At 46.0% G+C, this 27,647-nt stretch overlaps 1 protein-coding gene across 1 annotated transcript; it reads left to right on the top strand.

Moving 5' to 3' along the window:
• Positions 1–116: 116 nt before the first annotated feature.
• On the top strand, positions 117–18,768 carry CACNG7 (calcium voltage-gated channel auxiliary subunit gamma 7). Its single transcript, XM_059905775.1, has 6 exons — positions 117–182; positions 2,409–2,633; positions 3,309–3,395; positions 3,805–3,945; positions 16,951–17,096; positions 17,452–18,768. Exons 2-6 carry the CDS (start codon positions 2,438–2,440, stop codon positions 17,707–17,709), a joined length of 828 nt encoding a protein of 275 aa, XP_059761758.1. The 5' UTR covers positions 117–182; positions 2,409–2,437; the 3' UTR covers positions 17,710–18,768.
• Positions 18,769–27,647: the final 8,879 nt, after the last annotated feature.

Raw genomic sequence — 27,647 nt, 5'->3', positions numbered from 1 at the left:
CGGGCGCGGGGGGTGGGGGGTGGGAGGCCGGGAGGGGGCCGGGACGCCGGGCTCCGGGGCGGGGGCGGGGGGCGCGGGCACCGGCGACCCCGGTGGCGGCGGCGGCGGCCGGGGGAAGCCGCGGGGCCGGTCATGCGGCTGCGGGGCCCGCGGCCCGGAGCGTCCGCCCAACCCTGAGCGAGGTGAGCGCGAGGGGAGGGTCCTGGAAGGAGGTGGGCGCGGGGGGTTCCTCTGGAGGTGGCTGGGAGCCGGGGTTTGGGGCTAAAAGGGGCCTGAGTGGCTCCGGGGGCTGAGATTCTGGCGGTCGGACGCCCGAGTTCGGGGGCAATGGGGGATGGAGGGACATTTGGGCCTAAGGAATCCGGGAGGACGGGGTCTGAGGGTCCCAGAGTGGGGCAACTATACTCTTAATGTCCGAGTCTTGGAGACCGTGGGCACCGGGGAGGGTGCAGGCCAGGTCCTTGAGGGAGGCGGTCCTGGCTGAGGGGGGAGGGCCCGGGCCCGGTAAAGGCAGGCTGTGAGTCTGAGAAGGGGTCCCCAGAAAGAGGGAGTACGTCTCCCAAGACACTGAAGGGAGGTGGAGTTTGGACTTGGGGCTTGGAGAATGGGACCCCGGGGATCCAGAAGCCTATATCCAGGAAAGGCTGGGATAAAGAAGGATAAAGAAGGAAGGAGGCTCCGGGCCTGGGGGGGTGGGGGGGAGGGGGGAGGGGGTCCCAAAGGAGGAAGGGCTGGAGGCTGGAGGAGAATGAGGAGATCTGGGCGGGCCATTTAGAGTGAGGAGGAATCGAGCAAGGAAGGAGGGGACCTCCAGAGGGGAAGTGAGAAGGGTGACGTTGGCAAGGTCCCAGCTGGGAGTCCGAGGAGCCAATGGGGGGAGCTGAGGTCAGCTACCTGGGACTAAGACAGTCAGGGCGACAGAGTTTTTGATGCTGGTTTCCGAGGTGATTGGACTGGAATAGGAGCAGACAGCTGGCAGTCAAGCCCTGGAGCCGTGGGACGGGGGATGGGAGGAAAAGCTGGTTGGAGCCCTGCCAGTCTCGGATTCCTGAATCCTCCAGGAGGCTGGGGGCGGGGCGGGTGGGCTGGGGGCACTAGGTGCTGCAATGGGGGGGGGGGGCAGGCGGGATGAAGATTGTCTCAAACTCCAGGGTTCTTATTGGGGTGGTGTCAAGTTTCAAGGCTATGAGAATTCTGGTTAAGGAGAGTGGGGTCTCACGTCTTGGCTGCATTGTTGGGGGGGGTGTTGATTAGGGGTCTTAACCTTCGTAGTTAAAAAGGTGATGGAGATTGTGGTATTCATGTAGGTTGAGGTCTCTGGTTGAGATAGGATGGGGATCCCAATTTGAGCCCCCCAAATCATGAGACTGTGTGGTTTAGGGAAATGTTATTGGTAAAGGGTGAGTGTGGTGGGTAAGGGATTAAGAGCTCCCTAGTTGGAATCTCCAGATTTCTGATTGGAGTTTTGGAGGCCACAGCCTTGAACTGAGGATCTCTTTTTTGAGGGTCCAGTGTTAGGGGGATCTGGGTTCCAGGTTGGATGTTGAAGAGGGTCTGTATTTGGAAGTCCTAGTATGGGAAGTTGGAGTCCAGAGCCTCTGGTAGGGAATTTGGGGATCTGGTAATGGGGGTGGGGGGAATGAGGATCCTGGGCTTCCTGATTTGGGTTTTAGAGTTCAGAGCACTGATCCCTAGTTTGAAGGAGGGTCACTTGTTTGACTGGAGTGCTCTGATTAGGGTGCTGACATGGGGGACTCCCAGATCATGGTTTTGACATTCTGGAGTCTCTAGCCAAAATCCTGGCTCCAGGTCTCTGGGCCCCAATATTCTGGGATCTAGCAACATGGGGTGGAGTTCTAGCATTCCAGGTTCAGGGGCCTGCGGGGATTTGGGATGGGGGGAGGGGGGAATTAAGGTTCTGGAATCTTGGATCTGGGTCGTGGTCCAAGATCTCAGACTGGGATACCAAATTGAGGTCAAGACACCATATCAGAGTTAGAAGGTCAAGGTCTTGCTTGGTATTAGAATTGGATGTTAAGGGTCAAGATATGAGTCCAAGGGTTTAAACTTCGATGGGAGGTCTGAGGTCAAGGCCAGGGTATGGGGTTAGGGTCCTTGGCTAGTGACCCACTTGGGGGATTTCTGGTTGCTATTCAGAGACAGAGTCCAAAAGAAAGGGGTCAGGGTGTCAGGTCTGGGCATGGAGTCAGGATTGGTGAACTAGGTTAGGGTTTCTAGACAAGTTACAGGGATGGAGTCGTAGGTCAGGACACAGAGGTCAGATTTGAGAGGGTTCAGTTTGGGGATTGTTGTTTCTGGCCTGGGTCCGATGTCCCACGTGGCTGCCTGGGGTGTGGGGACTCTAGTGGTCCCGTCAGAGCCCTTCACTGCAGCTTCCCGTCCCTCAGGCCCCGCAGGGCGCCCCCTGCCGCTGAGGATGAGTCACTGCAGTAGTCGTGCCCTGACCCTGCTGAGCAGCGTGTTCGGTGCGTGTGGCCTGCTGCTGGTGGGCATCGCGGTCAGCACGGACTACTGGCTGTACATGGAAGAGGGAACGGTGTTGCCACAGAACCAGACCACGGAGGTCAAGATGGCGCTGCATGCCGGCCTATGGCGCGTCTGCTTCTTCGCAGGTACAGCCCTCACCTGCCCACCAGTCAACTGTCCCTGCCTTGCTTGGGATCCGAGAGTCTTTATCCATAGTTCCATCCCGTGGGTGCCAGAAATCCAGAAATCAATCCTGTTTCTCTCCTGCAGAGTCAAGTTTCTACCTGGAGATTCAGTTTCTAGCCCTTTATTCCCTGGATCTAAGAACCCTAATGCTCACACAATCTCCAGGTCCCTAATCCCCGTAACCTGGAGCCCCTGGTCCCTTAGAAGCAGTAGTCTAAGTTCAGAACTTGTCTCCTGGACAGTTCCAGAGCTGAATGGGAAGAATAAAAAAAAAAAAAAACTATGCCTCCCAGCTACGACAGAGACCACTCCTTCTAGGAATCCTGTCCCACCTCACCCCCCAGACCTTGCCTCTTTAGGGATCCAGGAGTCCTGGCCCATAGCCCCTCCTCACTTGGGACTCAGTCTTCCAGCCCTGTCCTCCATCCAAGGGACTCTAAGGCAGCTTGCAATAGGAGCCCTCGGACTCCTGCCCACCCCCTTCTGCGACCCCCTAAGAGTAGTACAGACCATGACCCTTGGATTAAGCCTCACATTCCCATCCTGGGGTCTCTCTGCTGTGCGTCCTGCCCCTGACTGCCTCTCCAGAGCTCAGGAGCCTCTCATCCAGCCCTGCCTTCTTATCTTCCCCTCAGGCCGGGAAAAGGGTCGCTGCGTGGCCTCAGAATACTTCCTTGAACCGGAGATCAACCTGGTGACGGAAAACACGGAGAATATTCTGAGTGAGGGGAAGCAGGGGGGTGGGGAGAGTTAAGCAACAAGGGGGCAGGGTGACAGGGCGGGTCCTGGGAGAAAGGGTAGGACCAGAGAAGGGGTGGGGTGGGAGGGAAGGAGTGGAGACTTGAAAGCAGGCAGAGTGGTTGGGTAAGGAGGAGGGGCCAGGTTGAAGGGGTGGGGCCTGGGAAGTGGGTGGAGTCAATAAGTAAGGGGTGGGGTCAAACCAAAGGAGGTGTGGCCTGTGTGAAGGGGTGGGGCCAGCAGTGGACGTTTCAGAAAGGGGAGGAGCCACATAAAAGAGCGGGGGCGGGGCGGGGAGATGGGGGGTGGAAGTGGAGAGGTCAGGAGAATGGGGAGGTGTCCTCCTGGAGAGTCCCCCCCTCACCCCCGTCTTTCTTCTTACCCCTCCCCCAGAGACAGTGCGCACAGCCACCCCCTTCCCCATGGTCAGTCTCTTCCTCGTGTTCACCGCCTTCGTCATCAGCAACATCGGTCACATCCGCCCACAGAGGACCATTCTGGCCTTCGTTTCTGGCATCTTCTTCATCCTATCGGGTAAGCCCAAGGAAAAGACTTACAGGCCGCGGGACTATTTTAGGTTCCAGGAACCTGGGGTTCGTCTTCCAGTAGGAAAGCCACTTCCTTGCTGTGTAATCCTGGAGGAGTTGCAGAACCTCTCTGAGCCCCACCTTCCTTCTCTGTGAAATGGAGCTAGCCGCCAAATCACAGCGAATGCCTCTTGGGTGCTAATCAGGTGCCAGGCTCTGTTCTGATACTCACAACAACCCTGTGAGGTAAATGCTATTAATAGCCCCATTTTACAGATATGGAAACAAACACTCAGAGAAATGAAGTCATTTGCTCAGGGCCATACAACCAGTGAGAGGCAGAGATGGGATTCAAACTCACGCATTTCGCCTCCAGAGGCTGTATTTTTAACCACTGCTGATGTTTTAGCAATTAACAGATTACAAGGCTCTTTATGTTCTGTGCATCATTTTACTTGAACATTTTTCAACCAGAAAAGTCGAAAGAACCCTGTGCCCACCACTTACAGTCGACCATTACCATACCACAGGACTTGCTTTATCCTGTATCTGTCCATCTGTCTCTCTACCCATCCATCAGTCTTATTATCATTTTAAAATGCATTTCCAAGTGAGTTGCAGGCATCAGTACACTTTGCCCTAAATTCTTCACCATGCGTGTCATTAGCTAGAGTTCAACGTTTGTTTATAGTTCTTGTTTCTTTTGAGATTCAGGGTTCTTTTGCATGAGTGATCTCATAACCTTCTCATAACATCTCTGCCCGGGAGTTATTATTAGCACTCATTTGATAACATGGGGATACCGAGGCCTGAAATTGTGCAGGGAGTTGCCTAAGATACCAGCGTAATGCTGGCTCCCCAGGGACCCATGTGTCCTGAGCTCCAGAGCAGAGCTCAGTAGAGAGAGTAGAGCTGTTTCTGAAGTGTTACCCTCCTCCAAATTTCAGCTCAATCCAGTCCAATTAGGTCCAACTCAGCTCAGGTCAGCCCAGATCACCTCAGCTCTGACACACTTAACTCCATCAATCTGGCCCAACTAACCCCAATCTATTCTGACTCATTTCTTCAGTTCAATTCGAATTAATTCAACATGATTTAATTAAACTCCATTCGGGCCCTTTTAATCCAGTTGATATTTTATGAACAAACCCCGCTGTATGTCTCGTTTCCATTCTGTCCCTTTGGGCCCACATTCGGCTGCCTCTTTTGAGTTGGCTCTGCAAATAATTGAAGACAGATCTTCAAATATCCTCTCCCCCAGTCTCCTCCCTGTTCCTCACCCAGCTTTCTCCAGGCTAAACCTCCCCCGTGTTTCCAACCTAACCTGACGAGACCTTTTCCCAGGGAAACCAGGGTGCAACCTCTGTGCAAATTTGAATCACAGCATGTAGAGCCAGACACAGAGCTAAAATAAGACACGTAGAATATCTCCATCCCAGAGTGTCAGATGGAAAAATAGTGGCCTAGAGAGACAGAAAGTGGGGCAAGGGTAAGGAGCATGGGAACGTTTATTCAACCCACCTGAAACATTAGAAGGAAAATCCCGTTGTTCGTGGTTCACAGAAGGTGAAACAAAAGAGGTGACATAGCTGGTAAATGGCAGCGCTGGCATTAGAACCGAGGATATTCTCTTCCCAAAAGCCATGCTCACGGACCTGATTTGCATCAGGACCAGTGCATCAGGACCTGACTTCCCAAGGTCAAGCTGAGGATCAATGGTGCCTTCAGGGCTGGAAGTCAGGCCTCTGATGTAATAGTAGAGTAATGGGGGGGATTGAACCTTCACTTCATGAACTTCATTTCATAGACTATGACCTATGCACCCCACCCAAAGTATCCAGTTGTGTGCTTTAAAGGTTGTAGGGTGCAGTGGCTGAAGGCACGTGCTCCTGTGAACCTAGAAAGACCTGGGTTAACATCCTACCACTTACTCAGTGTGTGAGTTACAGCCTTCCTTTCTGGAGCTGTTGAGAGGACCAGTCTTGTTCAGGGGTCAGCAAACTTTTCGCTTAGGGCCAAATAGTAAATATTTCAGGCTTTGTGAGTCATAGGGTTGGAATGCCAAAGCAACCAGAGGGGAAGCAGTGGGCCTGGCTGTGTTCCAATCATCCTATTTATGGACCCTGAAATTTGAATTCAGTGTAATTTTTATGGGTTATGAAATATTCTTCTTCTTTTGTGTTTTTTCCCCCACCATTAAAAAAGTGTAAAAACCACACTTAGCTCGCAAACCATACAAAGACAGGCAGCAGGACAAAGAGTAGTTTTCTGACCCCTGGTCTAGATCACGGATGTGAAGGGCCAACCCAGTGCCTGGTCTATAGCAGTAAGTATTCAACACGTGGTAACTTTAAATAAATACGTACACACATACATTGATAAATAGCAGTAGTAGCAACAACAACCGTTATAATAAACACTTTATTGAGTGCCATGGTTTGGGGAAGTTCTAAGTGCTTTGTGCAAATTAAGTTATTTCTTTTTCTTCCCCTCATAAGGCAGATGCTATTATTATTCCCATTTTCCACTTGAGGAAACAGAAGCACTCAGAAGTTAAGTTGCTCCATAGTGGAAGCAGGATTCCAACCCAGACTTTCACCCTGGCGCTCTGCTGCCCCACCACAGTTAAAAATCATAAAGACAAAGGAGATTAAAAGAGAGGAAAGGGGGACTTCCCTGGTGGTCAGCGGTTAAGACTCTGCACTTCCGCTGCAAGGGGCACGGGTTCGATCCCTGGTCTAGGAAGCAAGATCCTGCATGCTGCGTGATGGGGCCAAAAAAAAAGGGGGGGGGGAAGAATGGAAATAGTACCAACAACATCTTAGATCTTGGAATGGAATGATCTAGTCCAACCACCTCATGTTCCCAGTGAGGAAACTGAGACTTAGAAAGAGACAAGAGTTGCCCGAGGTCGGGTAAATGGTGAAGTTGGCATTCAATTTTGGAGAAAGTGGTGAGAGGCCTGGGGCAGGAAAGGGATAGGGTCACACCTGGACGTTAAAGATCCCTCAGGGAGTTGTGTTTGGAATGCGCTAGAAGGAAAGAGACTGGAAATGGGCAAACAGAGGAGGAGGCTTATGCAGTGGTCCAGGCAATAGCAAATAAGGTTTGAGCTGGGAGGGGGTGTGGAAGGATAAAGGTGACCGGATGGCTTTGAGAGAGAAGGATATTGACAGAAGAATCAATAGAACCAGATGACTGACTGGATATGGTTGGTGAGAGAAGGGGAGGAGGCTGGAGTGACATTGATTTTCTTTTTCCAGGTCATAAGAGGCATGCTTCCCATGCATGGCTCATATTAACCCCTGACCTTCAATCATGCTCTATGCATCTGCTCATTCATTCATTCACTCATCAAACATTTACAGAGACATCTTACATGCCACGCCCTGTGCTGGGCACTGGTGACATACTGAATCTTTTTTTTTTTTTATTGTGGTGAAAGTCACATAATATAAAACATACTATTTTAACCATATTTAATTGTACAGTTCAGTGGCACTAAGTACATTCACATTGTTGTGCAGCTGTCACCACCATCCATCTCCCAAATTTTTCACCTTCCTAAACTGAAACTCTGTCCCCATTAAACAATAACTCTCCATTCTCCCTCCCCAACCCCTGCCTGGCCCCTGGCATCAACCAGTGTACTTTCTGACTTTATGAATTTGACTATTCTAGGGACCTCGTATAAGTGGAATCAAACAGTATTTGTCTGCACCTAATGTATATTGGAATGCATGGTGGTCTACAGGCAGTCACAAAACAGCTCCCAGCTACATGTGCATCAGTGCTTGTCACACAACACTTAAATCCCTTTAATGGATTTCCATTGCGCTTAGAATACATCCCAACTCCTCGTGCTAGCTTACAAGGTCTTCCATGATTTGGCTACTGTTCAGACCTCTGGCCTCATTACCTAACTCACTAACACTCTCTCCATTGCTTGTAACTTCAGCTGCACTGGCCTCAGTCTATTCCTCAAAAATGATCATCTCAACCTCACTTTTACACTCATGAGCCCTCCATGTTTGGAAGTCTCTTCCCCCTAATTCTCAAAGACTCCAACTTTCCCTCTTCAGAGTTTCTTTCTCTAACAATGGTACCCCATGTTGCTTTGCCCCCACTATACTATCCATCACACTCCCTATTTTATATTTGTTTCATAGCACTTATTGCTATTGTCGTCTTATTCATTTTCTGTCTCCTTCTACTGGAATGTAATCTCCAGAAGGCAGGGACATGCTCTTGCTTGTATCTTCAGAGCCTAGATGAGTTGCTGGCACAAAGTCCACAATGAAATATTTGTAGAAGGGATGCATGGTAAAGACAGCTCAGGGCATTCTGGGAAAAGTGCAGATGCATTAAGCTGACACAATAAGGTGGTGGGAAGGGTGGGAACGACCACAACTTCAAGAGCAGGTGACATCTAAATTGATGATGCAGAAAGGGCGAGAGGAAGTTTTTCAAGTGAAGAGAGGAAAGTGCCTTGTACAGAGATGGAATTCACAGCATGTGTTAAGACCCTAGAAAGCAGCTAAGACAGAGGTAGCCAGCTGTGTAGCTCTCCGTGGTCCTGAAACTCTTTGTTCTAAAGCCAGGTTGTTCCTATTCAGCTTGGAATGTAGGTGATTCTTGCCTACTGTGCTCTAAGTATTCTGAAGCAGATGTAGTGGAGGGGGGAGGGAGAGAGTTGGATTACAGAGCAGGGAAGGGGGAAGGGAGAGAGAAAAAGAGAGAAGGAGAAAAAAGGGAAAAGAACGTTATTTTTTAGAGAACCAGAGCCACTGTAAAATGACCAGGAAGGAGAAAGAATGACAAGAATAACTTACCTTTTGACATTGTTTTTAGATAACTTTCAATTACTAAAAACAACAACAAGGGTGAAAAACAACAACAAAAAGCTCTTTCTCTTTGGAAATATTTGTTTCCTTCTCATCAACCCTGCTCCTGACTCTCTGTATGGAGAATGTTTGTTATTTACAACTGAAATGTGAAACATGGGACTTGAGGTGAGGCAGGAGTGGTTAGCAGGTATGGGTTTTAGAAAGAACCAGTATCTAAAACAGGGGGATACAGATTTGTAGGCAGTGGGACAGGCTTAGGGAATAAGCCTTAGCTGGACTTGGGGATGCAAAAATGGGTTTAGATTTTGAGAGATTCAGGAAGTAAAATAGACATTACTTGATGATGGACCATCCTTCTTGGATGGGGGACTGGGAATCAAGAGGATTCCCCTGCATTTGACTAGGGTAGTCTAGCCAGTGTGGTTTCTGGACTTATTTAGGTATTGTTTCCTTCTTTTTTTTTTTAAAGGATCTTTAGGTATTGTTTCTTTCCTTTTTTTTTTTTTTTTTTTTTTAAGGATCTCGTTTACAGTCACGCATTGCCTTTATTTTATTTATTTTTGGCCATGCCGCATGGCTTGTGGGCTCTTAATTCCCCGACTAGGGATTGAGCCTGGGCCCCTGGCAGTGAAAGCACCTGGTCCTAACCATTGGACCGCTAGGGAATTCCCTAGGTATTCTTTTCCTATAAACCTGTTCATCTTTCAAGACCTATAGCAGATGCCTTCACCATGTAACACTTCATGGGCCCCCTCTTCTGGAACATCAAAATTATGCAATACCAGAAGTTGAAAGTGCTATGGAAGTTCAGCAAAGGCTAATTCTTAAAGGAGACAGAGGAATGGGGATTTAGAGTGGATTTAAAAGGGAAAAGCGGCTAACGAGCTAGAAGTTCCAGTTGCATGGCAAGTATATTCATCCATTCAACTAGTATTTATTATGTGCTGGATCTTGCACCAGATGCTAGGAATGCAGTAGGAAACAAGGTAGACTAGTTTCAAACATCCTCGAGGAAGTGGAGGAGATTCATGACTAAAAGACTACAAATAGATAGAAAATATAATGTTAGGTAGTGATAAGTGCAACAAAGATAAATAAAACAGTTAAGGGGAAGGAGATTGATGGGAACGTCATTATTTAATCTTACCTCAATCACTCCAAATTTTTAATGAAAACTTTGAAATCTATAGAATAGTACGGTGAACACTGGTACTTCTTCCACCTAGATCCACATAGATACTTGCATTTTGCTAAAGTTTTGCCATATTCTGTCTCTCTCTTTACACACAGTTTGGTTTTTGTTTGTTTGTTTCTGGCTTTACCGTTTGAAAGTAAGTTGCAGGCATCATGATTGTTCACCTCTAAACATTTTAATATGCATCTCTTAAGAGTAATGACATTTTCTACATAACTACAATACCATTATCAAGTCTAGGAATTTTACAATAATTCCATAATATAATTCATTACATTTTCAAACTGTCCCAGTTGTTCTAAGAATGCCTTTTATAGCTTTTCCCCCAGAACCAGGATTCAGTCTGTTTATGCATAATAGCATTTAGTTAATTCTCTTTTAGTCTAGAATAGTTCCCATACTACATTTTTTTACACACTGACTTTTAAAATATATTTCATTATAAAAATATACAAAGGATAGTATAATTTGCCATGTACCCTTCACTCAGTTTCAACAATTATCAACATATGGTGAATCTTTTTTTAGTCATACTGCCATACCTCCCTTCTGTACTTCACTACATGATTTTAAAGTCGGTCTCAAACATTAAATCGTTTTATCCACAAATATTTCAGTATATCTCTGAGAAATTAGTACTTTGTTATTTAACTAGCCACAGTGCCACTGTCATGCCCAAACAATTAAGAATAGCTGCTTAATATAAATTAATATCTAGTTAGTGTTCAACTTCCCCACTTGTCTCATAAATGCCTTTTTTTTTTACCATTAGTTTCTTGCAGACCAGGATCCAAGTTCCACTTGTGCATTTAGTTGATAGATCTCTGAAGCCTCTTTTAATCTATAACAGTCCTTCTCCTTCTATTTTTTTCCTTGCCATTTATTTGTTGAAGAAATGTAGTCATTTGTCTCATAGAATTCCCACACTCTAGATCTTTCTAATTGTGTTTTTGTGATTTAATATGCTCATCCATCCTGTGTTTTCCTGTAAAACTGTAGATCAGATCCAGGTTTGATTTTTTTTTGGGGGGGGGGGAGGGGATAAAATACTTCATAGATAGGTGGTGCTATTATGTCCTACTGTATTGCATCAGGAGACCTAATGCTATCTGGTTGTGTCTCTTTTTGAGACGTTAAGATCAGTCACTTGCTTAAGTATTACAGCTTGGCTCATACCATTGTCATTTTGAAATCTGCAGGATAGGGTGTCTTGTAGAACACCCCACATCCCACATTTATTTGATTGTTTCCTTGTGGCATCATTTGATTTGTTCCTCTTTCTTTGTATTTTCTGTAGCCTGGAAGTTATGTCCAGGGTAGAGACTTGATTAGATTCTGCTTAAATATGTTTGGCAAGATTTAGAGGTGGTGCCATGTTCTTTATAGCCCATCACTTCAGGTAGCAAATAATGTCAAGTTGTTCCTACCAGGAGTGGAACAAAGTTTGAACCCTTGGTAAAGGGGGTGATCATTAGAGCTCTCCATTGAAAAGGTACATTTTTCTCTTTACAATGAATAAGTCATTTGCAGGGTAACATTTTTGTACCTTGGGGGAAAAGTCCTGTTTGGGGATGTCCATTTTATTCAAAATGTGTTGCTTTGGAAAAATTTTAAACATACAGAAAAGTTGCAAGAATTATACAAGGAACTCTCATATATTCTTCACTGGGACCAATTTATAACATTTTCCACATTTGTATTTCTGTGTATCTTATGTGTATATATCTATATATGTATATATTATGTAATTTATATTATATTATATTATATATAACCACCTGAACATAAATTGCAAACACTTCACTCTTAAATACGTCAGCAATTATGTCCTAAGCACAAGTGCATTTTCTTTCCTAACCACAGTACAATCATCAAATTCAGGAAGTTTAACACTTATACAGTATTACAGCTGATACGCAGTTCATATTCAGATCTCACCAATTGTCTCCACACTGCCTTTTATAGTCAGTTTTTCCCCCTGATTCAGGATCCAGTTCTGTATTTCCTTGCTGTGTCTCTTTCGCCTCCTTTCATCTTTTATATAGTTCCTGTACCTTTAAAAAAAAATCTTTCATGTTGATGTGTTTTTGAAGAATGCAGCCAGTGTTTTGTAGAACACCCCACAGTTTCCACAGGAGTGGATCCATGTTACAAATTACCAGCAGGGACACTACATAAACGAAGTAGTGTCACGATCACATCAGGAGGTCGGGGTGTCCGTTTGCCCCATTATTGGTGATGTTAGCTTTGGTTTCTTGGTTCAGATGGTATCTGTCAGGTTCCTTTATGATAAAGGAAGTTTTCAAAAATCTCTTTGTAATTAATAGATATTCCATGAGGAGATTCTGTCATACAGTGATTTAATGTCCGCTGTCGACGACGCTTGCCTAAATCCTAATATTACTACAAGGGTTGCAAAATGGTGTTTTCTTAACTCTGCTGTTCTATCTACATGGATGTCACCGAAAAGAAAATTTTTTTTTTTTTTTTTTGGCCACGTGGCTTGTGGGATTCTAGCTCCCGGACCAGGGATTGAACCCAGCCCCTCAGCAGTGAAAGTGTGGAGTCTTAACCACTGGACTGCCAAGGAATTCCCAAATTTTCTCTTTTCTTTTATTATTTATTTCCTTAAAGAATATATCAGTATGGATTCACATTTTTAAAAAATTCAGTGTATTGTATGCCATTACTTTTAGTATTCATTTTGATGTTCAGATTGTCCCCAGTTGGGCTATCAGGAACCTCCTTCAGATGAGTTCCTGTGTCCTTTTTTGACATGTCTCCAACATTTTTTTTTTGAGTACGTCCTTATTTTGTGGTACCAGTACACTTTTACTGCCCCTGCCTCAGGCTTCAAATGAGCTGTTTCTTCCTAGCTCCTGATGTAGTGGGGGTGACAGTAGAGACCAAAATCTGGGTGCTAGGTGTGCTCATTGCCGCTGGGGTGTCACTGCTCCTAGGATATTTCAGGATACGAGCTGGGAAATTACATATATTTGTAAAACAGGAGTTTGTACTGACACCACAAGGGTCTTTCTTGACTTACCCCATTCTGATTTGTATCTTCCTTCTTTCAGAATGAGATCTCCACCTCCCCAAAACATCAGTATATTTGCACATTTGCTCAGCCCTACTATTCACACAGAATAACTTAAGTACTGCTACCCCTACACCACTCCCAATAAAAATCTACTAAATACGGTTCAAGATTTCTTCACAGACCTTTTTGTCTTTAAACTGAGATATATATTCAAAGTACTTTGCCCAAAAGTTACTTGGATTACTACTTACCCCGCTCCTGTGGTGGTATTATTCATCTGATATAAATTAGCTTAATTTATTTTTGTTTGTATTCAATTTTAGTTGTTTTCCCCATCCTTGTTTTTTTTTTTTTAATCAATTTATTTATTTTATTCTTGGCTGCATTGGGTCTTCGTTGCCGCGCGTAGGCTTTCTCTAGTTGCAGCAAGTGGGGGCTACTCTTTGTTGCGATGCACAGGCTTCTCATTGTGGTGGCTTCTCCTGTTGCGGAGCACGGGCTCTTAGGCACGCGGGCTCAGTATTTGTGGCGCACGGGCTTAGTTGCTCCCCGGCATGTGGGATCTTCCCGGACCAGGGCTCGAACCTGTGTCCCCTGCATTGGCAGGCAGATTCTTAACCACTGCACCACCAGGGAAGCCCCAGATCCTTGTTGATTTTATCTTTTGAATATATAAAATATTAGCATAGTTCCAAAGGTCAAAATTATGCAAAAATATATACTCAGAGGAGTGCCACTTCCTTCCCATCTCTTCCTTCTTTTCTCACCTACCTAAAGTAATCAACTTCATGTTTGTTTCCCCTCCTATGTCTCTTTTTGTAAAAATAAGCAGATGCATATATGTATTTTATGTACCTTTTTTGGGCTGAAAAGCTAGCATTCTGTATACTCTTTTTAAAAAATTAGTGATATGGTCTGGAACTATCACTGAACTCCGTATCTGTTCCTAGAGATCTTCCTCATTGTCCTTTCATAGTGGCACAGTACTCTGTTATGTGATGTTTTATAGTTTATTCCATTAATCCTCTATGTAAGGGCATCTAGGTCATTTTTAATATTTTGCAATTATGAATAATGCTGCAGTGAATTAACTTGTACATATGTGCTTTCATACTGTTGGACAGGTATCTTCAGGGTCAATTTCTAGACGTGGGATTGCTGGGTTGAAGGATAAATATATGTGTGGTATTGTTAGACATGGCCAAACTCCCCTCCATAGAGGTTGCACCATTCATTTTGCATCCCCACCAGCAATATATAAGAGCTTCCATTTCCCTGCCTCACAAAGAGTCTGTTGTGAAGCTTTTTAACTTTCGACGATCTGATGGATGAGAAATGCTATGTCCTCATCGTTTTCACCTGCATTTCTCTAATTCTGAGTGAAGGGGCAATTTTTTAAAACAAGGAGATCATAGACGTCCTTTCTAAAGAGGTGACAAGGAATAAGAGATCTAAATGAAGTGACAGATACCAGGGGTTAGGATGCTGTGCTTCCACTGCAGAGGGTGCAAGTTCTATCCCTAGTCGGGGAACTAAGATCCCACATGCTACGCGGCCAAAATAATAATTAATAATAATAATAAATGAAGTGACAGAGAGAGACGTGGAAATCTGGGGGAAGAGCATTCCAGTTCAAGGGAACAGGGAGAGCAAAGGCCCTGAGGCAGAAATGAGCTTGTGTTCAAGCAAGAGTGCCATCTAAGTAGCAGGTGCAAGGAGAAATGGCTGGAGATGAGTTTGGCAGGTGACTTTGCAGGCATTGCAGGCCAGGGGTCAGGAACATGTTTCTGTAAAATGCCAGATAACAAATATTTTCAGCTTTACGGGCCATACAGTCTCTGCCGCAACTACTCAGTTTTGCCGGTACAGCCATAGGCTAAATGTAAACAAACGGGCGTGTCTGTGTCCCAACAAAAGTTTATTTATGGACCCTGAAATTATAAATTCATATGCTTTTTAAATTGAGATATTATAATTCACATAACATAAAGTTCATATATTCAGCAGTTTTAGTATGTTCACAAGGTTGTGCAACCATCTCCATTACCTAATTTTACCACATTTTCATCACCCCAAAAAGAAACCTCACTCCCTTTAACAGCTAATCATAATCCCCCCTCCACCCCACTCCCCGGCAACCACTCACTAATCCACTTTCTATCTCTATGAATTTGCCTGTTTTGGACATTTCATATAAATGGAACCATACAATATGTGGTCTTATGCATCTAGCTTCTTTCACTTAGCACATTTTTCTAGGTTCATCCATGTGGTAGTATAAATGCGTACTTCATTCCTTTCTTTGGCTGAATAGTATTCCTTTATATGGCTATACCACATTTTGTTTATCCATTCAGTTGATAGACATTTGGGTTGTTTCCACTTTTTGGCTATTATGAATAATGCTGCTGCAAACATTCATGCACAAGTTTTTGTGTGAGCATATGTTTCCAGTTCCCTTGGGTAAATACCTAGGAGTGGAATCGCTGGGTCATATGGTAATTCTATCTTTAACACTTTGAGGAACTGCCAAATGAAATTCATATACTTTTTACGTGCCACAAAATAGTCTTCTTTTGATTTTTTCAACCATTTAATTATATAAAAGCCATTCTTAGCTAGTAGGCCATACAAACACAGGAGGTGGGCTGGATTTAGCCCTGGGCAGGCATTGTTTGCTAACCTCTTTTGTAGGCAGTGGAAGGAATTTAGATTCATTCTGGGTGCGATGGGCACACAGGTGTTTATTTGTAGGATTCTAGGGGAAGATGCTGATGAGGATTACTTGGATTAATCTGGGGGGAGGGATTTTATAGCCTCTTTAAGCCACCCTATGTATGGCTATGCTATCGCTCTGCATGGCTACTGTTTAAAAGAAAGTTCATCTTGAAGAAGTGATAGTTGCCTCTTAAAATTTTTCAAATCAGACCTCTCCTCTCCACCTTCTCCATGTGCCTCTGTTTCCTCAGCTGTAAATGGAGATAAAAATGGTACCAATTTGAAAGTGTGGTGAGGTTTGAATGAGTTAGTGCATATAGAACACTGAGAATGGTGCCTAGCTCAGAGCAAGACCTATATAAGCAGTTGCTATTATTATTATTGCTATTGGTGTTGTTGTTGTTGCTATTATGATCTCTACAGCTTCCTCCTCCCCCTGGAATATCACGATATCCAGTTTCTCCCTTCCAGTCTCTTCCCAGAACCAATCAGCCCCAAAAGGATCTTCTAACACTTCGACCTGGCCTTGTCCTTCCTCTGCTTCAGACCATCCATGGCTCCCTAGCGCCCTTGGCATTGATGCCAAGCTCCTCAGCCTGGCATTCGAGCCTCATCATGGCAATGCCCCTGCCCCCTTCTCTGGCCTCATTTCTTGTGGCTGTGGTCCATGTTTTAGCTACATGGATGGATCAGTTCATTGTTCCCCCTCCAACTCTTTGCCCATGCTGTTCCCTCTGCCCTGGCTGGAATGGTATAATGGTAAACCCTAATTCTTCCCTGGGCCTCATCCTTTAGGACTTGGACAAAGTCATGCTTCCAGGAAGCTTTCCTTGACTCCCTCCACCCTTGCCCCAGGTGGGTTTGCTGCCTCTTCTGGACCCACAGAGCTCTGTGCTCCTGTTTTCTTTACAGTACATGTCACCACGGATGTGACTGTTGATCAGTGTTCATGTTTGCCTGCCCCAATTGCACTGTGAGCTCCTGGATGGCAGATGAGGGATGCGGGTGGGAGGGGAGAGGAGGCTTTTGATTTATCTCTGGGCTCCCTGCACCCAGCCGAGGCCCAGCACACAAGGAACTTCAAAGGATGGAATTTAGTCCAGGGTAGAGCAGGGGGGAGAGGGGAGAGGATGGCAGTGAGATGCAGGGGGCCTGGGGCTGGGGAAAGGGGTCCACTGCTAATGGACCAAGGGCACCCCTCTGCTCCCCCAGGCCTCTCCTTGGTGGTGGGCTTGGTTCTTTACATTTCCAGCATCAACGACGAGGTCATGAACAGGCCCAGCAGCTCCGAGCAGTATTTCCACTATCGCTACGGGTGGTCTTTTGCCTTCGCAGCTTCCTCCTTCCTACTCAAAGAGGTGATGTCTGTGGGGCCCAGACTCTAGAGTTTTGAATGGGGGGGGGGGGTTGGGGGGGGAGGGCATGATTCCTGGGCAGGAGGAAAAGGAGGCTGTGGGTGTAGACTCTGAATTAAAAGGAGGTGGTGGCTGAGGTCCTCACCCTTGGGTCCTGGAGGCGGAGGGTCTGGGAGCTCCAACTCCCGGGATCCTGGGGAGGAGGAGACTGGGGCCCTAATTCCTGGGTTCTGGGAAAGGAGGAAGCTGGAGGCCTGGAATCTTGGGTCCTGGCAGAGGAGGGACTGGGGGTCTCGAGTTTCGGGGTCAGAGGGAGCCCGGGGCCAGCCTCTGCGACTCTGACCCTGCCTTGCCACAGGGAGCTGGCGTGATGTCCGTGTACTTGTTCACCAAGCGCTACGCGGAGGAGGAGATGTACCGTCCGCACCCGGCCTTCTACCGCCCGCGTCTCAGCGACTGCTCCGACTACTCGGGCCAGTTTCTGCAGCCCGAGGCGTGGCGCCGCGGCCGCAGCCCCTCCGACATCTCTAGCGACGTATCCATCCAGATGACGCAGAACTACCCTCCAGCCATCAAGTACCCGGACCACCTGCACATCTCCACCTCGCCCTGCTGAGGCCCCGCCCCCGGGGAGCCCCTCTTCCTCCTCTTCCTCCTCCTCCTCTTCCTCCTACTCCTCACGGGTCTCCCCACAACGCAGCTCCCCCTCAAGTCCTCGGGACTCCTCGTCCCAACCCAGAGGACGCTGCGCACGCGTTAGCCCCGCCCTCTTCCCAGTGGCCCCGCCCCGTCGCCATAACCCCGCCCTCTTTCCTGACCGCTCCACTTCATTGGTCCCTTCCACTTGCAGATGACGCCTCCTTCTAGATGACCCGCCCCCTTTCCTTAGGCCACTCCCCTCCAGGCCTAGTACCGCCTCCCAGGTTCCTCCGCTCCTCAGGCCGAGCGGCCGAGCGCGCCCACCTCCGCGAACGATCCCCCAGCCTTCCGCCTCGCTGCAGAGGCTCTGGGCAGGAGAGTAGGTTCCAGCTGCCGCCAGAAATGCCAAGCATCCTCTTCTGCTCTCTGCCCCGACTTCTCTCCTTCCCGGCCCAGTCTCACCTCCGGACTTTAGTGGTCCTCGGGTGTAGTGCGGCCGGGGTGGGGCTGGAGGCCGCAGGTATGGTGTCCCCTCCCCCACTCCCCCACCCACGGGAGACCCCATTCTTTCTCACCTGCTGGGCGCTTCTCGGCCTTCTGAAGGTTACCTGCCTTTTCGAGGGCTCTCTCTAACGGCTCTTCTTGCTCTCTCAGCTGACCTTGGCTTCTCTTCCTTCCTCTGTCTCCCGGCCTCCTCTTCACCCGCTCATCCAAAGGCCGTCGGTGCATCCAGCCCCACATACCACGCGACAAGAATGGAGACCCTAGGGTGGAGGGAATTCCTCCACGCCGTTTCCACGCCTGTGCCCGCCTCTTCCCCCTCGAGGCCCCGTCGGGGGAGGGAGAGGCAGTAGCGGGGGTCGACACCCCCCAAACCTCGAAGTCTTCCATTTTCTGGCCCTCCCCCTCATTGAAGTCCCCCTTCCCATCTCAGACCCCCAACTCTGGCCTCTTTCAAGGGTCCGTTCGCCCCCTTGGACAGATGGGGGTCACCAGAAACTCACCCACCCCCTTATTAGGGGAGGAGGGGCGAGGTAGCACAGTGTTGTACACGGAACTAGAAAGGCCCCCTGGGTGGGGGGAGGGGGGCAGGGGAGGGACGGGGGCTTTTAGTTTGCATCTTAGGTGGGAGGGGGGAGGGGGGACCGCAGCAGTTAACCTGTCTTTACGCAGCGATTTTTAACGAGGCTGGGGGGAGGGGGACTTTGGGGGTGGGGAAGGGGTGGGGTGGGGGGCCTGGCTCTGTTATTTACCGTGTATCATATGTAAATACCGACAGAAACTTCAATAAACTTTATTTCAAACACGTCTCTGCCTGCCCAGGGGGAGGGCATTGGATACAGAGGACGGGTCCAGGTCTCCACCCTGGCGGGGTGGGGGAGAGGCGGTGGCTAGAGTTGTACAAAATAAGATTAGATGGTTGTTTGTTAAATTGCTTAATCATTGTAATTAACAGCCTCACTTTATAATTCAGTCCATGTAAAGCGTGTCGGACAGCAAATGACACAGGTCCGGATCAATAAAAATTAACTCTCGGTATCACAATGACCACTTAGAGAACAGTTACTATTACTCACCTTCCTTGCTTCATTTATTTATTTAAAAAAAAATTTTTTTTTTCTTGGCTACGCTGCGCAGGCATGCAGGATCTTAGTTCCCCAACTAGGGATCGAACCTGTGCCCCCTGAAGTGGAAGGGTGGCGTCCTAACCACCGGACCGCCAGGGAAGTACCTGCTTCATTTAATTTTCTCCCCAAGCCTGCATGTTGAGTTTATTGGACTCATTTTGCAGCTAGGTCCATAGAGGTGAGATGACTCACCCAGGGTCACACAGGTGGAACTTGGCAGAGCTGTGAGTTGGGACTAGGTTCAGCTGGTTCCAAAACTTGAGCTTCCTCCCTTTTGTACCAGAGAGCAGTGGCTTCTCCTAATGCCTGGTCACTCTGTGAAGAGATAACGGCTACTATTTATTGCACCTACTATGAGCCACACACTTTCCTCCCATCCATGATCTCAGGAGATGTTCCCAGCAGCCCTGCAGGTAGGAATTATCACACACACTGAGCCAGTGCGTGCACACATACGTTTTACAGGTGAGGGATGGAGGCTCAAAGTGGTCTCTGAGATGTGTGATCTCACCTACTACACTGAGGGATTGAAAACGGCCTGAATGTTTGATAAGCTTTTTTTTTTTTTTAATTTATTACTTTTTATTTTATTTTATTTATTGATTTTTTATTGCGTCAGGTCTTAGTCGCAGCAGGCGGGATCTTCATTGAGGCATGCGGTATATTTCCTTGCGGCGAGAGGGCTTCTCTCTAGTTGCGGTGGTGGGTTTTCTCTCTCTAGTTTGCGGCAGGCGGGCTTTCTAGTTGAGGTGCTCGAGCTCAGCAGTTGTGGCGCGCGGGCTTAGTTGCCCGGTGACATGTGAGATTTTAGTTCCCTGACCAAGGATCGAACCCGCCTCGCCTTCATTGGAAGGCAGATCCTTTACCGCTGGACCAGCAGGAAAGTCCCAGATAAGCTTATTCTTGAACTATATTAAAAAGGAAACACAGTGCTAGCCCTTGGGTTCTTCACCTCTTCTAGATTTAGTCTCTTGGGGGCAATCAGAACAACTTCTGCAACCACTACAGTAATGGCCACAGACACATTGATCAAGCTCTTGTTAGGTGTCAGACACTGTGCTGAGCCCTTTTCATTTACCAGCTCATTGGGTTCTCCCAAACATCCTCTGAGCTAGGCATTCCAAAGAGCCCCATTTTGTAGATGAGGAAACTGAGACTTTGGGAGGTAAGGTCACCCAGCTTGAAAGATGCAAAGAATTCACACCCATTCCTTTCTAATCCCAGAGTCTCCTCTCTCAGCTGCTATATCTGACTTCGAATTTGATGCAAACACATTCTGTGACCTTGAGCAAGTCTTTTAATCTCTGGAGCTTCAGTTTCTTTTTCTGTAAAAAAGGAGGGGGATGGGCTAGCAGGACTCCAAATCCCTCTGGAACAGGAAGAGTGGTGGGGATAGGTTAGCGGGAGAGAACTAAGAGTCAGCAGGATCAGATTCCCTGAGGGAAATACTCTGAGTCATTTTCAATGATTTCAGGAATTTCTGGAGGTCATGCCCGAGAACTGGGATGGCAGATGTGTTTCAGCTTCTTTGTCAAGAGTAACTGATTCCTAGTGGCTTCTTGGAGCACAGTGTTGAGAAGGATTTGAACATCTGCTCAGTGGGAAAGGATGTCCCCATCGACTAGTGCTGTCTGCCATTCTGATCGTTTGGTGCTGTCTGTCTTGTGTGCAGGATGAGCAGTTGTGGGGCAAGTGCTGAGGTATTTGCTGATTTTGCCTGGAACTTAACAACTTAAAATCCTAAAGTCTATGTTCTTTAAAAAAAAAATTAAGTTAGTGTTTTTGGTGGTGGTTTTGTTTTTTACATTTTGAAAATACAATGGGATTCCATAGTTAAAGATTTATCTTTTTTTTTTTGAAGGAATGCTGCGAAAAGTCTGTCCTACTTCTGACCTCCTGACATCCAGAAATACCCTTCGCCCTAAGGTATTATTATCTTTTAATGTATAATTTCAAGAATACTATATGCATATCTAAGCATATATGTATGTGTTTACATCCACACACAGGTGAATCTGTAGCACATACATGTTTATTTGACACAGCATTTATCATAGTATGCACATAGTTCTGTACGCTCCAATTTCACATGTGTTATGGAGATCATTTAGCATCAGTTATATAACTCTACCTTATGTTTTGTTTTTTTAAATTTATTTATTTTTGGCTGAGTTGGGTCTTCATTGCTGCAGGCGGGCTTTCTCTAGTTAGGGCGAGGGGGGGTTACTCTTTGTTGCGGTGCATGGGCTTCTCATTGCAGTGGCTTCTCTTGTTGCTGAGCACGGGCTCCAGGGCTTCAGTAGTTGTGGCGTATGGGCTCAGTAGTTGTGGCTCGCGGGCTCTAGAGCGCAGGCTCAGTAGTTGTGGTGCACAGGCTTAGTTGCTCCGCGGCGTGTGGGATCTTCCGGGACCAGGGCTCAAACCCGAGTCTCCTGCATTGGCAGGCGGATTCTTAACCACTGCGCCACCAGAGAAGCCCCTACCTTATGTTTTTTAAAGCTACTTAATAATAATAGTTTGCATAAATTAATTGCATAATGTACTGTTTTCTATGTGCCAGACACTTTGCATTCAAGTCTTGAGCACTTTACATTGAATAACCCAAGGAGGTCAGTGCTTTTATTATATTATCATCCCCATTTTACAAATGAGATCCTGAGGCCCAGAGAGGTTAATTAACTTTCTCCTGGTCATACAGCTAGGAAGTGGTGAAGCTAAGATTTGAATCCTGGGAATCTCCTGAGCCTACCGATACTTAACCCTAAGTGTATGCCTCCGTGTATACTGAAGCCACGCAATCTCATCTCTTTATCTATCATCATGTTTACACAGTGTTTTGTACTCATTTCATTTACAGAATAGTACTGTGCATCAGTGGTTCTCAAAGTGTGGCCACCACAAGGTCAAAACCATTTTTATAATAATACTTAGATATTATTTGCCTTTTTCACTCTTAGTCTCTCATGAGTACATAGAGTCCAGAGGCTTTTGGAGGCTTCACAATGGGTGATAACACCATAGATTGAATGCAGAAGCAGATATGAGAACCTAACTTTCTTCTATTAGGCCAAACATTGAATAGATTTTCTTCTTTCTCCCCACCCCCCCACCCCGGCGCTGCAAGGCTTGTGGGGTCTTAGTTCCCTAACAGGGATCGAACCCGGGCCCTCGGCAGTGAAAGCACGGAGTCCTAACCACTGGACCGCCAGGGAATTCCCTGAATAGATTTTCAAAAACATAAAGCATACACCTGAAACTAACACAACAATGTTAATCAACTATACTCCAATATAACATATTAAAAAGTTAAAAAAATAAACCGATACCACTATATTTTTGGGGGAAATAGTTATTTTTCACTAAAAGAAGTTTGTTTATGCAAACATGCAATGAATTTATTATTTTACTTAAGTAATACATATTTTAAAATCGTCTCAGCTTCAATTTTGAATATGTTAAATATTGACAGACACAACACACATAAACAAAAGCTCTTTGGGGTCTGCTACAATTTTTAAGTGTAAAGAGGGGTCTTGAGGGCAAAAGTTTGAATCATGGCTGCTGCATGCCATGCAGGTAATGTATCAGATGTAGAGATTTGCCTGATTTTTTCAATGGCTGTGTAGTGGTCCCTTGAATGGAGGTAATTTATTTTAACAATAAACTCATTTTTATTATAAATGTAACGCAGTCATGATTTTCAAATTTAAACAGCAGAGAAGTGTAGAAAGAAAAAAATAACTTTCTTTTCATTTTTTCTCAATCCCAGGTTTGTTCCTCAAAGGGAAAAATTGTTATCAGTTTCTTCTTCTAGATGAGTGGTTCCCTGCTCAGGGTGATTTTGCCCCAAGGGGACATCAGGCAATGTCTGGGGACATTTTTGGATGTCGCAACTGGGGAGGGGGTGCTGTTGGCATCTAGTGGGACCAGCGGTGCTGCCTAACACCCTACAATGCGCAGGGCGGCCCCCACCACAAAGAATGATCTGGTCCAAGATGTGACTCATGCTGGGGCTGAGAAAAACCTGCTTTAGATATTATCTATGCATTTATATATTCTTCCTTGCTTTTTTTTTTCTTTTTCTTTTTCTTTTTTTCTTTTTGGCCTTTATTTTTATTAGCACAAATGAGATTTTGCTAAATCCATTTATAAGAAGTAACTCTTGTAAAAGATAGTATGAATAAAGGGAAAATGTGCATCAGTTGCAAGATGTGCATTAAAAAAAAAAAAAAAAAAAGAAGTAACTCTTGTAGGGGATTAGGGATCCCTTTGTGAATCAGATAAAAGCTATGAACCCCCAGAAAACAATACCCATATCCACAAAATTTTGTACATAATTTCGGGGGCTTCACAGGCGCCAAAAGAGCCCTGCCAGAATTCCTTGGAAGTGTGGCTTTTGAATCACGGTCCTAGAGCATCCTATCCAGAGGGAGATCACTAACTGCACCCCTCTGTCCCTTTTTAGACAAGAGGATGAAGGGTCAGAGAGAACAACGATTTGGTTCTGGGTCCTTTAGGGAGGCAAGGCAAAGCAAAGATTGGAACTCAGGCCACCTGACTCCCCAGAGCTGGAATATTTCCACTTCACCCTGAATGAGGACGTTTTAGAAACGCTGATCTTCCCTTCCTGGTACAGCGGGAAAACATGCCACCAGCACTCTGTTCCTCTTGAGAAAACACAAAGGCCCCAGCTGTTGTTGATGAGAAACACTCAAGCACCTGGGAAAAAGCACATTCAGGATGTGAGGCGGGGAGAGTGGTTGGGCAGGGACTGCTAGGGGGTAAGGACCCTGCAATATGTATCCACTCATTCCCTGAGTCATTCATTCATTCCTTCATCCATCCATCCATCCATTCATTCAGCACCTGTAAACCGAAGCTTCCTGTCTACCAGGGCTGGGCTCTGGGGGACACCAAAGTGAACCAGACACATGCCTGTCCTGAACAGCTCCTGCTCTCCTGGGGGAGTCCGACCAATGTGCTGATTGCAATACAGGGTGACTGTGCTCTAATGGGAGCCCTATAGGGCATGGTGGAAGCACAGCTGTAATCCTTGATGCAGCCTTGGGGGGTCAGGGAAGACTTCCTGGAGGAAGAAGCATGTAAGCTGACTGTTCAAGAGCAGGTAGAGTGTTTGTCTTAACCACTGCGCCACCAGGGAAGCCCCACCACCCTTAGGTCTTGACCACGTGGGTCTCTCTACAGTGGAGCAATTTGCTCCTTCAGGATAGCAGGAGAATCTCTTGCTTTGAGTCTCTCTGACTTCTTGACCCTCTTTTTAAAAATTGAAGTATAGGACTTCCCTGGTGGCGCAGTGGTGAAGAATCCGCCTGCCAATGCAGGGGACACGGGTTCGAGCCCTGGTCCGGGAAGATCCCACATGCTGCGGCGCCACTAAGCCCGTGCGCCACAACTACTGAGCCCGCCTGCCACAACTACTGAAGCCCGCATGCCTAGAGCCCGTGCTCCGCAACAAGAGAAGCCACTGCAATGAGAAGCCCGTGCACCCCAACGAAGAGTAGCCTCCGCTTGCCGCAACTAGAGAAAGCTCGCGTGCAGCAACGAAGACCCAACACAGCCAAAAATAAATAAATTAATTAATTTTTAAAAATTGAAGTATAGTTGATTTACAATGTTGTGTTAGTTTCTGGTGTACAGCAAAGTGATTCAGATATATATATATATATATATATATATATATATATATATATATATATATATATACACACACACACATATATGTATTACATATCTATATACAATACATATACTTTTTCTTTTTCAGATTCTTTTCTATTATAGGTTATTACAAGACATTGAATTCAGTTCCCTGTGCTATAGTAGGACCTTGTTGTTTATCTATTTCATATATAGTAGTGTGTATCTGTTAATCCCAAACTCCTAATTTATCCCTCCCCCCCATCTTTCCCCTTTGTTAACCATAAGTTTGTTGTCTATGTCCGTGAGTCTGTTTCTGTTTTATGAATAAATTCATTTGTATCATTTTTTTAGGTTCCACATATAAGTGATATCATATGATATTTGTCTTTCTCTGTCTGAATTACTTCACTTGGTACGATAATCTCTAGGTCCATCCATGTTGCTGTAAATGGCGTTATTTTATTCTTTTTTATGGCTGAGTAATATTCCATTGAATATATATACCACATCTTCTTTATCCACTCATCTGTCAATGGACACTTAGGTTGCTTCCATGCCTTGACTATTGTAAATAGTGCTGCTATGAACATTGGGGTGGATGTATCTTTTTTTTTTTTTTTAAACATTTTTTTTTTAATTTTTATTTATTTATTTATTTATTTTTGGCTGTGTTGGGTCTTCGTTTCTGTGCGAGGGCTTTCTCCAGCTGTGGCGAGCGGGGGCCACTCTTCATCGCGGTGCGCGGGCCTCTCACCATCGCGACCTCTCCCGTTGCGGAGCACAGGCTCCAGACGCGCAGGCTCAGTAATTGTGGCTCACGGGCCCAGTCGCTCCGCGGCATGTGGGATCTTCCCAGACCAGGGCTTGAACCCGCGTCCCCTGCATTGGCAGGCAGATTCTCAACCACTGTGCCACCAGGGAAGCCCGGATGTATCTTTTTGACTTAGCGTTTTCTCCAGATATACGCCCAGGAGTGGGATTGCTGGATCATACGGTAGCTCTATTTTTAGTTTTTTAAGGAACCTCCGTATTGTTCTCCATAATGGTTGTACCAGTTTACATTCCCACCAACAGTGTAGGAGGGTTCCCTTTTCTCCACATCCTCTCCAGCATTTATTATTTGTAGACTTTCCATTCTGACTGGTGTGAAGTGATTCTTGACCCTTTTGAAAGAGATCACCTGATTAGGTCAGGCCCACCCAGGATAATCTTCCTTTTGACTAACTTCAAGTCAACTTATTAGGGACCTTAATTACACAAGCAAAATTCCTTCACCTTGCATATAATGTAACCTAATCATGGGGATGGCACCCCATCCTATTCTCAAGTCTTGCCCACATTCAAGGGGAGGGGATTGCACAAGGGGGTGGGAATATTGGGGGTCATTTTGGAGTTCTGCCTACCACATGGGGTCAGGGGAAGTGAGGGTGGAGGACCTTCTCAAGGTTAGGGGCTTAGCAGACTTGTCTCTGAGCCTACAGCCTCTAGGTCTCCAGGTTAACCCCATGGGAGACCTCGGCTAATGTGAGATGAATTCATGAGCAAATTTAGAAATGAGAGCTGAAAGCGTCCATAACCTGCATCTTCTGGGACACCCCTTCTGAAGAGTCCGCCAATGAGCTGAAGAGTTGTTCAGTGGGTCTAATATTTCTGCCTTGCAGGATGAAGTCCAGAGATGCTACCTCATTTCTCAAAAGGATAAATATGTGATCCAGACATTCCACTCCTAGGTATACATCCAACAGATGTGAAAACATACCTTCCCACAAAAAAGTGCACACAAATGTTCACGGCAGCATTACTCATAGTAGCCAAATCTGGAAGTAACCCAAATATCCAATAGTTAAATGTGGTATATCCATACAATGGAATATTATCCTGCAATAATAGGAAATGAAGTATTGATTCATGCTACAACATGAATGAACCTTGAAAACATTATGCTAAGCAAAAGAAGCCCACCACAAACGAACATATATTGTATGATCCCATTTATATGAAATGTCTAGAATTGGCAAACCTATACAGACAGAAAGTAGATTAGTGATCACCTAGCACTGGGTGGGGAGATTGGGGGTGTGGGGAGATTGGGGGTGACTGGCTGAGGGGTTTGTGGTATCTCCTTGGGCTAATGAGAATGTTCTAAAATGGATCTAAGGTGGATGCTTGCGCTATTTTATGATTATAGTTAAAAGCCATTGAATTATACACTTTAAGTGAGTGAATTGCATGGTATGTGGGTTCTATCTCAACAAAGCTGCTTAAAAAGGGAGAGGAAAGATATGCCCTCTGAAAGGAGAAATCATGACAGAAGTCTATTAGTTAATGCCACAAAATTAACCAATAGAAGAATTAAAAATACTTATAGGGAGGAAAAATGAGGTCTCCATGAGTTAAATCCTTATCTATCAGAGAGAAGGATCTACACTGTATATTGCTGACACATCTAGAAGATAATTATTATTTAGGGATGCAAAGGCAAGTAAGAGAAGAAACAGCTGAAAATGTTAAAAGACTTCCAGTATGGAGCAGGATTTGAGGTGGAACAGCCTGAATTCTTTTTATTACAATCCCTTGCTACTGGCATCTACTGAGCAGGGTCCCTGCATGCTGCTGGACATCCCAC

The sequence above is a fragment of the Balaenoptera ricei genome, chromosome 19, assembly GCF_028023285.1.
Source record: "Balaenoptera ricei isolate mBalRic1 chromosome 19, mBalRic1.hap2, whole genome shotgun sequence".
NCBI lineage: Eukaryota > Metazoa > Chordata > Mammalia > Artiodactyla > Balaenopteridae > Balaenoptera > Balaenoptera ricei.
Note: the sequence above shows the minus strand (reverse complement) of the source record. Positions and strands in the feature narration are given on the sequence as shown.